Genomic DNA, 11,791 nt, shown 5'->3' with positions numbered 1-11,791 from the left:
GTCGCGAGCTGAGTATTGCTGATACACCTGAAACCGGGCTCTTCCTTACACACCTATGATATAGACCACGCCCCAAATACCTGCTGCTGCTGTTGCACACAGACGTCCGGGGGCGAAGACACACGACTGCTTTTAAATGACCTGTAAGATCATGGCGCCAAATAATTACCAGGAAGTCTTCACTGACATGTCAAAATGATGCAGGGAGACGTTTTAATCAAACACCTGCTGCTCTGTTTGGGGACTTACAGGCACGTTAGAGGACGTTTTGTGTCCTTTATTATCGTACCGTGTGTTCCCCCTGCTGGACACTTGTGGGTATTGCTGCCAAAAAAAAAACAAAGAAAAAAATCACATATTAGAGTTTGACTGTATTTAGTCAAAGTACATGGAAAACAATCTTGGAATAAGCCAAAGGATAAAAGAAAGAACAATAAAGTAGTGATTTACAGTTTTTATGTTGGTATTTTTGTGTGTATTGATCTATCAAGTTGTGTTTATTTGTTACTGTCTGCTATTTCTTTGAGATTCCAGATAGCTCCAGAGGTCGTGTGTGTTTCTACTGAACAGTGCATCCACTCAACTACCTCAAAGAAAAAAAGAAAAACACATTATGAACACAATTTAATTCATTGCAATCCAATACATCAACATCAGAAAATACAGACATAAAATACACTTCTAAAAATGAATATAGAACCGCACTTTCATAAAAGTTGTATTCAATGTTTTATTGGATTGCAGAAGAAAAATATTTTCCTTTTTTCCCCCCCTTTTTTATTTATTTTTTCATCTGATTGACCAGAGGTTTTTCCTTCTTGGTCTGTGTGGAAACTAAACCTCCTCATGTTGTGAACAGTTACACCAACACATGTTATTCCCTTTCAGATTGTTTCATTCGAAGGATATTGAGAGATTTTTGTTGGACAAGAACAAATTGAAAGTAAATAAACATTTATCATACCAGAGTATTTGATGCACATGTCTAAACAAAGTTTATAATGTTCCGCTTTTGTTAAAACTTTTCCTTTTGTTGTTTAAGAGCTTGTGATTCAACAAGAATAACACTATTTATTCGATTATATTTATTAATTTAAGCAGTGAAACTTTGAAATTGAAAATGTCTTGTATACTCATACAGCCTGGGTCATCCAATGAGTGTGAATGGGGTGCAGTCTGTTAGCTCAGTTCAAACCAAATTAAAGTTGTATTTTCGTGCATTCTCCCTTTAAACAGACGCAGAAGTTCAGCATGCAACTGCTGCCGTGCATTCTCCCTCCATCACCACCAGATGTCGCTCTTCCCTAAACCACCGCGAGGACGCCATGAGTGAACTCCGTGATAAATACCCGCAGAAACAGGGCTTGGTTCTGTCAGCCTTCATCCACATAAAATCCCAGGCTGCCATTGGAGAGCCCGTCGGCAAGAGCGAGCAGGACGCAGACGCAGGAGATATCGCAGCAAGGCGCCGACCAACGCAGTGTCCATCACTTCAGCTGATGTAACAGTTGGAGGCAGTTATTTCACAAAATACACCCCAAAAAAAAGAGACAACAGAAGGAGAGAAAATGGGACATACCGCAATACCTATACTGATGGCTGTATTGTCCTGCTGCGTTTGGGAAAACGTCGAGGTAAGAGCAACCCGAACCGTTTGTATCGATGGCGCATTGCAATATTGCCGTCTGTTCAGCTGAATGTCGATGTGGCTTTTTTTTTGTGTGGACAAAATACTGTGTTATAGTTGATGCCGACATCAAGCATGCCACGCATACAGCTTCCCTTATGTCCATATTGCTGACACGCAGCCTTATCTAGGGCAGGTTTAATTTGTAAATGCATCCCCGGGCTGCGTCCTATGTCAACAAGAGTAATGGCACACAGCGGCAACGACAATGCAGCAGCGATAGTGAGGGGCTTTTTACATGCAAATGCAGCAATAGCATATGCGTACGGAGGCATGACTTTCAGGACGTAAATATGAGAAGGCTTCATCGAGATGTGCTTTACAGTGCATCCTGCTCGCTGCGTCAAGTCTGGGCCCGTAGTGGAAATGAAGAAGAAGAAAAACAATGTCACACAGGCCTTTTTGCTCTGTTTGAAGGATGGAGATCATATCCCTGTACTCATTGTGTCCCATCTGGCCTTGTCAGATGGAGGAATAAGCTTGCATCCATCCGTCCTTTTAGAGGAGTGGTGCAGCTCTGGGAGCAGGATGGAGTCATGCATATGCAATTGCTGTTCTGTGTTACATTTGGTCTTTATGACATAACCCGAAATAGATTAGAAAAGCCCCCCCAATTTAATCTCACAGGGGATCAGGCAGCGCGGTCAGGTTTTCAGTGGCTCGTCTTCTTTAAAATACCTCTAGTTTTTAATGGGAATAAACTGATTATCCGAGAGGAGGGTGACTTTGACATATCATTGGGCAGAGAGTGCGATACAGAGTATACTACTAATGAGAGATACAGGTCATCCTATTGGCATCTGTCTCCATCAATAGGTAGCGAGGAGATAGTAAAAGTCTGGCTTAGAGAGCGACGGATCAATGGGACGCCAGCTGCTTCCACCTCTCGTCTGTCTCAGCACGTCTTGCAGCAGACACACAGTTTGATGGACTCACCCATCATCTCCCCACTGTAATAGACCTGAGGCAGGAATGCAGTTGGAGCATGGGCTTTTTTTGTGGGCAGGAGCAGCGGTATAGTGTTGGAGGTGAGTGTGAGTCTGGAGGAGGAGGGGGGGGGAGGTGGAGGATGAGTCATGACGTCCAAACTGGAGACATGGTTCAGGTCCAAAGCTCTGTTCCACCTGGAAATGAAGAGTGAATGAAGCTGAAGTGCCGGAGATCAAATGTCGAGCATCCTGCCTGTTTGTGCGGCATCTCCTTTGGAAGAGGCTTTGAGATATGTTTATTTATTAGCCATCTTCCTCAGTGAGTCGGTAACAGTCATAAAGCCTCTCCTTTCATTCCAAAATAATTTCACTTCCCTAAGAGCCTTAGTGGGATTACTGCTATGCTGAGGAACAGGCTTTAGCTTCATACAAGGAGACCTGCCCATGAAGGTTTACACTGAAGATTACCCCATGAGAGGGTTGGCTGGCTGGATTACACTGTGGTATTAGTCCCAATGAAACTGTCAGCATCCCTTAATTTACTCAACATTCACTCAGCTGAAATGTAGGAATTGGATTAATTCTCTCTTTTCTGGTGCAATATTGAATGCATAATCAAAAGATAATCAAATTAGATGTCCGCACAGTGCTGGATTAGGAAAGCCGCGAGCATTTTTTAGCTGGAATACAAATTGAGCATCTTCGGACCGGAAAGACACGTTGATGAGAGGTTGTCACCTGAGTCAAGTGCAGTAATGGCCGCCCAGGTGTAAACTACCTGTCGCTGCACCAACGCGGTAATCTAAATGACACGCTGAACAGTTCTGATGGAAAAAGGGCTTTCTTGATTTGATGACAGAAAGAAGCGCCTGTCGTCTGACATTCATGGAGGACAGGAAGTGGATTCAATCAAATCTGTTTGGTGTTTCCTCTTTAAGAGGAGTGGGCAATATGGAAAACACATCACAATAGCATTATGATTTGATTATACTACTCGATTCGAGGGCGATGTAACAATATATTCCGTGAGATAATATACATTTTGTGTCGTATCATTTATCCCTTGAACATATTTGGGTGTATTTACTCTTCACATTACTGCCATCTGGCCGGGGAGACACAGAACACTGAGATGGAAAACAGCTCGCTTCAGAAGGAGTTGTGTTGAAACACGCTGCCTCGCTGGCACTAAAGTGCGTACATGCAGACTGTTGAAATCTAATCTGTGTATCTATATGGCAATATTTAATATTTACATACATTTGTTGCTTCCACACCAACACTTCAAATGCCCAAATATAAGTATAATTAATGAAATTATTTTAAAAAAATGAGTAAGAAACACAACAAAATGTAGGAGATTTTGCTCAACAAGTTACTTAATTTACTGTTTGATTATTAGAATGTTTGCTGATTATTTCTATTTTTGATTGACTGGTTGAATAATTGATTTACTCTGTCAGTTCTTATTGAGCTATGAAATTATTTGTTCCATTACAGAAGGTGTCCTATCATGAGGTAGTTCATTGGAGAAACTGTTAAACTGATAAAACAGCAGTGTCTTGTCGTTGGCTCATCTCAGCTGGGCCTACACTCTTTAGGATCACACTCATTAGGGGATCACATGTGACATTATGAACGCTCACTTACCAACCAAACATGAAGCCAAACTGAATCCACTGAGCTTAGAATATGCAACAAAACCCCCAACAGGACAATCTGATTTATGAAAGCAATCAGACAAAGATTGTGTTTGTGTGTAGCCATTTTGATCCTAAAAAAAGGAGAGGCTACAGGCTACAGGCTAAAGCTGAGCTTTACTCAACCAGTGCTGTGTTTATCAAGATAAATGACTGCAGTGTAAACCTGAGCACTCCATCCAGTCCAGGGAGGCTGCAAAGGAAGAGGAGCGGGCCCCTAAAACAAACCCGCCCTATCTACAGGTTTTTAATCCAGAAGGTCTGGGACAGCATGAAGCTTTGAAGACAATGGAGAGAGAGAGAACATGGAAGGAAAGAGCAGAAGAACAGGACGCAGGATTTATGGCCGAAGATTAAAATAAAAATGGTGCGTCATAAAGTCGCTGTGTAACCCCCTTCTCCCCCCCTCGTCCCCCACCCTCCTTTTCCAACGCCACATCCCCACCAACAGCAATTGCAGGCCGTATGTTGGACTACAGCCACACAGATCCATTCACCTCCCACCCCCATCTGCCTCAATGCAGTCACACAAGAGGATTTGTTAGGGAAAAAAATAGAAAAAAAAGATCTCTCTATCTCTCTCTTACACAGGCAGGCACACACACACACACACACACACACACACACACACACACACACACACACACACACACACACACACACACACACTGCCCTACACTCACTTAATTAATTAATTTCAGAGCCAAGAGATAATCGAGTTCCACTAATGGATTCCCGTGCGCTTGCTTTTCTCTCCTATATCTGCGTGCCAGTGGGTATAAAGCATACATTTTTTGTTTTATGACATGTTTTTTTCTGCCTCGTCCCCGTATCTGACTTTCTTTTCCAAGGTTTTGAAGCGCAGTGCTCTCCCAGCACCAAGATGAAATCCTGCAGAGTCACTGTAAAATGAGCTATATTGTACCTGCGGACAGGAGCCCTATAGAAATGGAGCCGCTCCAGAGGTGACAGTCTAATGAGGGATATTAATGGATTCTGTTGGCTATTCTTGCAGTCGGCAGCATTGAAACAGGGCCTCGTGCTGTGTCAATCAGAGAGTTATCGCGTGGTTTTAATGTCTGTTATAGCTGCCGGTCTTTGAGAGTGCGGATGAAGTACACGTTTGTGTTTGTGTCTTCAGGCATGGAAATCCATCCAGCTTTTCTGCTAAAAATAAACTGACATTATAATTGCACATGTGCACGGCATCCTCCCGATAGATACAGGGAAACTCTTCCAAACCCTTGCGTTTAGATGAATCAATCTCGTCTTCTGGCCTTTTCTGGGGAGGAAGTGATTCCCAATCCAGCGTTTAATAATGTTTGCTTGCAAGGCTCGTCACTGGGTGTCATCTCCGCAGCATGTCGCGCACGACCTGACGCACTGTGTTTGATGAGTTCATTGCTTTGGCTTCCCAGACGACACGGCTGGTTCTAGGTTAGATATAATCAAGGATTAGCCTTAACGTCCAAAAGATGACTTTACCTTTCATCATCCACTTCATGGATGTCACATATAACATGCTCTATATTCGTGGCGCGATTTGAAACCTTACGTGGATGCAGATCAAGTCGGATTGGTGCGAGCCTGTGCCGGTCCAGGTTTCTTCTGTTTGCGCGTGTCATGTGTTTGCTCAGTGGCACATAGAGAGTTTGAGACTCGCATAGCCACCCTGATCACATCCAGCCATGGCTCCTCTCCAGAGTCTTGCAGGGCAGAGATATCGCTGCAGCCCAAGGTCTTCACTCTGTACGCATAGCTGCCTCAGTAAGCCTAATGGGGTGGATGTTTTGCGGAAAAGTTTAATGCCAGGGCGTAGCGAGATGTTTAGTCCTGCTGCAGCCTGTGGGAGGTTTCAGAGGAGCCCCCCCTCGAAAAAACATCTGCAGTGTGGTGATAACACTTGTCCTCCATGTTCAGGAAGGAAAAAAAGAGAGAGAGAACACTATGAAACAGATTGAGGGCTGCTGGGGAGAGAGAGAGAGAGAGAGAGAGAGAGAGAGAGAGAGAGAGAGAGAGAGAGAGAGAGAGAGAGAGAGAGAGAGAGAGAGAGAGAGAGAGAGAGAGAGAGAGAGAGAGAGAGAGAGAGAGAGAGAGAGAGAGAGAGAGAGAGAGAGAGAGAGAGAGAGAGAGAGAGAGAGAGGGAGAGAGAGAGAGGGAGGGAGAGCGGGGGCATTTTGCCCTTGCATGGCGGATGATTTGAGAAGAGCAGAGGGTGAGGGAGGATAGGGAGTGTAAGTGATGTCGAGCATGTAGAATGTTATGTGGGTTGCAGGCTGGAGGAGTGCATGCTAATGGAGGGACCCAGCCCTGTTGCAGCTGGGAGAGCAGAGAGATCAATCTATGTCGTGCGCATGCACATGTGGCCTCGAAATGAGGCGAGGGGCAGAGGCAAGGAACACCTCGTGGCCAGAGTGGAGCACCGGGTTGCATGAAAGAGGGAAAATTCTAATTTCCTTAACGGCTGTGGCTGCAGGGTTGGCGCGAGTGTGAGGTCGTTGAGTCCACTGAGACTGATAGGGCCAGTTTTTAAATTCCACAGGAGAAGGTTGGGAGCTGTGATGGAGGGAAATGGATGTACTTTTTTGCCTGGTGGTCGTCGTTTTTTTTAGCTCAACGCATTGGCACTGCATTGGCTCACGACATATCAGACGTGAATCCAAATGCAACACCGATGCAGTGTCACTGATGGATAGGCATTGCTTCAGCACACACAATTAGGTCAGACACACACACACACACACACACACACAAAGATAACTCAAAAGTATACACGCAGACACACACATTCACCACACACTTGCTGCTTTATAAAGACGGCACGCTGCAGAAGCTGCATCAATTATTGAAGGCCGTGGAAAGGTCTGGGCTCGAGCGTCGTCTACCGGGCTTTGGCACTTGTCACGCACGCTCTCAACGCTGTGATGCGAGCCCATCTCTCTTCCTGCTACCTGCTTTTTTTTTTGGTTACCTCCCCCCACACACACACACACACACACACACACACACACACACACACACTTCCACGCCCCTCCTGGTCCACTCCCCACCCTTGCTCCACAGAACACAAAAGAAAATCCCCACGCCCGTCTCCTCCTTGCCTTGGCCCCTTTCCTCCCTCCTCACGGTCCAGCCTCCCCCTGCCTCATCCCAAAGGCTCCCCCCCCCCCTCTCTCCCAGACACCGCTCCTCCGTCCGTCTGCCTCGGCAGCTTTCAGCGGCCAGTGACATCTTTTTCACTTTCCTTGTGTATTCTTTGATTGTTCTTGAATAATTCATGCTCCGAACTCCCCCTTCTTTTTATTCCATTTTTTTTTTCCGGCACTTTCTGCTCGTCTTGCAATTTTTTGTTTTTGTTCCTCCCTTCTTGATATTTTCAGTTTTCAGACCTCTAACTCTCACTGTCTCTATCTGCACATGCTGGCTCTCTATTGTGGCTCCGACTTACTAATGCACCGAAACAAAGGTTTTACCATCAGATAACTTTACAATATGAACAATAAGTTGCCAACAATATGAAGCGTGCGGTACAATGTGAATTTCGTTGGGCACATTCCAGGAGTTTTGTCATTTTCCTGCTGCTTATACACATTTAACCTAAATACAAAACTCCAAATGATCTTTTACTTTTACAATCCAGCAAAAAAGGTGTATGTATAACCAGTAAAGTTAGCTAAACATAAAATATTCAAGTTCTTTAATGGGACACTTTTTGTTTTACATTTGAAAGTGAAATGTGATGCATCCAAAAGCATAACCATCCGTTGTTTATTTACCCGTGTTAAACTGTTTTGGGATGGAATATGTTGGAGAGGAGTTTACGTTTCCTGCAGTGGAGTCTCAAACATGCCCTCCCTTCCCCTGAGACAAAATGTTCCCACAGCATTTGACTCCACGCTCAGTAATCAGCAACTCGGGCTCAGATTCTCCAAAGACCGCCTGCGATCGACTCGGCCTCTATTTTATACAGCACACACAGATGGCTCGCCTATAAACAACCAGGTGGCGGCACGAGCAGCTACAGATGATGAAGAGACGCAGGTGTTGCACTGGCCGCACTTAATCGGCAACAATAAGACAAATATAATGTCTTTTGCTCAGCTGAGGGTCATTGTGAACGCCGAGGCCAAGCTGTGCCCGTTAACAGCCCACGCTCGCACGAGCTCGTCTCACAAATTGTGAGTCCGGAGCGGTGGTTTTGGAAAAAGAATGTCATAAAGACACAAAGCACAACTGGAGGTTCCAGGCCCCCGGTGAGGGGTCTTTTGTGAGATCGTCTCAATGATTAAACCACTTTCCCTTCAATCTTTCACTCTGTGGAGACTTCATGGCCTAAGGAAATGAGATAACACTAATATTTAATCTACTGAGTGATTCTGCAGCAGAGACGGGCAGACTGCACAGCCAGCACGCATCATCCGACCAGAGCGGCCCGGTCGAAAATAACACTGAGAGGGCCAAAGCGAGATAGGACATGTCGGCCATCCTCATTATTTCTCGTCAGTCGATTTGTTAAACTGCTTTTACTTCTATTAACATGTAAAAACGCTTATTTTTAATATGCATACGGACACTTGAGAGGTGATTCTAATCGGTAAAAAAACCCCCATCTTTTGTAATAGTGGCTATGAGTAAAGGACAGACAGTTGGTGAGGTTGATTAAAGATAATCAGTTGTGTTGTAACTTGCAGGCTGTGCAGCTCAGGAACCCTCAGAGGAACGTGACCAATCATTCAGTCAGCCCGTGAGTCACCACCATGAGGATTACAAAGAGGACAATAATGCAGTTCAACGCTGTCAGTGTCAGTGGGGTGATAGTAGTTTAAGCTACATTGTGAAATATGGTGTTATGATAACTGTGTGTATCACCATTGATGTATTTTAACATATTACATTATGTTTTATAACATTTCCGGTTGTGACTTTTCACTCTTTTATTTATTTATTTATTTTTTGTAATTATAGAATAATGGTTTTACCTATGAAATAATCTACAGGAGAAAAATAGCCATCAGAATTTTCTAGATTCTGAGGTAGCGATTCAAAATATGCCCACCCGAAGAGAAACGTAGAAAAAGTGGGAAATCTTCACGTGTGAGAAGCTAAAGCCAGTAAACGTTTTCCATCTTTCATGATGAATTACCTTTATCATGAAATCTATTCAAAATCCAAATAGTCTTTTTTTTCAGCATCCTAAAATAATATTCACATTTGATATGTAGATTATAACAATGTTATTAATTATAGCAATGCCTTTGGAGCCACATTTGTACTGCTGCCTGGGTATTGCTAACATTGTTTTGTTTTTTACATTCAGTGTATTAAGTTATTACTCATTCAATTTATTGTCATTTGCACGGCTGTTTTAGGAAGAAAAAAAAACATTTGATAGCAACAATATTTGTAAAATATAGATTTATGGTTGTGATCAGTAAAGAGAGTCAATGAGAGAGAGAGAGAGAGAGAGAGAGAGAGAGAGAGAGAGAGAGAGAGAGAGAGAGAGAGAGAGAGAGAGAGAGAGAGAGAGAGGGGCAAATAAGGAAGAGAGAGAGGCAAATAAGGGAGAGAGAGAGAGAAAGAGAGAGAGAGAGAGAGAGAGAGAGAGAGAGAGAGAGAGAAATAAGGAAGAGAGAGAGGCAAATAAGGGAGAGAGAGAGAGAGAGAGAGAGAGAGAGAGAGAGAGAGAGAGAGAGAGAGAGAGAGAGAGAGAGAGTGTGTGACATGCTTGAAATTCTGTGGGGAACCGGTTGCTACAGTAACAGAGAAGGTAGCCTCCTGTGGGTGGTGTTACCATGGTAACCACCCTCAGTGGCCCAGTGATGCTGAGAAGGAGAACGTGGAGAAGAAGAGAAGAGAAGAAGAGGGGGGAAAACAAGTGTGTTTACGGGTTGGATGGGAACAAATGAGCGGAGGCTGATGTTTAAATGTGGGGGAGCGCCGGCCGGCCGCGCCGCTCGCTGTTTCATGGAGATTGTCTGACGAAGATGATGTTTTCTTTGCCTTGAACAAGTGGGACGCCGGTCCCCGATGTCCCCCAGCATTACCGCCCGCCCCGCCCCCCCCCCCCCCCCCTGCTGTTCGCCTCATTACAATGAACAGCAGGCTAAAGGTGCCGCGCGAGGGCGACGCCCTCTCCGGGACGAGGTCACTCGCCTCTGCGTCTTTGCCGAGTCTCGGCCTCAAGGCGTCCACGCTGGACGCCTTCCTCGGCAGCGGCGCACATTCTGACCTCTCACTGGGAGTTAAAGACCAGTTTGTTCCCACTGTGGCGACACCACATGCCTTTGAGTCAAAGCCATGACCCATGTTGCTGTGGTGTGTAATGTATTGTGTGTGTGTGTGTGTGTGTGTGTGTGTGTGTGTGTGGTGCGGTGTGGAAAACGGGATCTCCGCCACAATTAAAAAGATCAATTATTGCTTTTAGCTTTCTGGTCAAACCCCAACAAATACATATGAAACACACGCAACCACACACCACTCTGCCTCCACGTCACACTCTCTTCATGAGGCTAACACAATAGTATGTGTGTGTGTGTGTATATTTGTATGTATATATGTAACATATAGCCTCATTTCCATAAGGTGCATCTCGACAGGCTCCCAGGGGAGCTGGCACGATGTGATCAGAATTTTAAATTGTGCATAAATCAGACACAGGAGCAAAGAGAGATATATTAATGTTTTAACCCCATCTCCATCGTCACCTCCCTCCCAATACAGTATATTACTGCATCGTTTGCTGAAAGTGCCGATCGTGCGTTCAGTTCATTTTTATGTATTTGACAATCTCAAAGACTCGATCGCAATCATGAAAAAACAAGACACAGAGTAATCCTACAGCATGAACAAGACCGATTACCAGAGGCTCATTTCCATATTCGTTATCTTGCTTAAGTGCAAAGAGCATCGAGGTCATAAGTCATACGGATGAAATGCATTCGTGTCATGAAGGACTCACACTTTCCTGAAGCGAACGGGAGCTCGACGGATCATTTCAATTTCTACTCAAGAGATTTCCGACGCAATTGAACGTGTTTAATTTGCCTTCCCGTCAAACTGCACTCGGAGATGATGCATTGCTCTATCGGCAGATTCCATTACATGTTTTAACTCGCACGAGATGCAGCGTCGACAGATCCGCGGAGGGTACACTTACCAACTGTGTGCGATAGTCCAAAAAGTGCATGAAGTGACAGGAAAGTAAAAGTAGAACTGGCAGAAGAGACGCCACGCGGCGGCGGAGCAACACCCAGGAAGAAAGAGCTCGGCACGGAGCGGCCGCAAAGGAAAGGGAGTCAAAGGCAGAATGAGGCGCTTGAATACGAAGCAGCAAAGGCTCAGAGAGATGAGAAGAAGCAAGAAGAAGCGCCACGTCCGATTGATGCCGGCTCCCTGCCGTGTGTCAGGGAGGCTGTGGAGACCGTCTGTCTTGAAGTGGATCAATTATTACAGACTAAACATTCAGTTTTAACCTA

The 11,791-nt window shown here is 44.8% G+C and overlaps 1 protein-coding gene across 2 annotated transcripts in view; it reads left to right on the top strand.

Moving 5' to 3' along the window:
- The first annotated feature begins 1,351 nt into the window (after window positions 1-1,351).
- Window positions 1,352-11,791, top strand: part of aplp1 (amyloid beta (A4) precursor-like protein 1) — a 31,815-nt gene continuing 21,375 nt past the window's right edge. The window contains exon 1 of one of the 2 annotated variants that reach the window (XM_068569115.1): window positions 1,352-1,634. In XM_068569115.1, coding sequence (XP_068425216.1) covers window positions 1,569-1,634 — 66 coding nt within the window. In that variant the 5' untranslated portion in view covers window positions 1,352-1,568. The remainder of the gene's footprint in view (window positions 1,635-11,791) is intronic. The other variant, XM_068569114.1, reaches the window with a different exon arrangement.

Source organism: Clinocottus analis, unplaced genomic scaffold (genome assembly GCF_023055335.1).
Source record: "Clinocottus analis isolate CAN_PGR_092001 unplaced genomic scaffold, fCliAna1.0.p SCAF_9, whole genome shotgun sequence".
NCBI lineage: Eukaryota > Metazoa > Chordata > Actinopteri > Perciformes > Cottidae > Clinocottus > Clinocottus analis.
The sequence above is the reverse complement of the archived record's forward strand: the minus strand, read 5'-3'. Positions and strand labels throughout refer to the sequence as shown.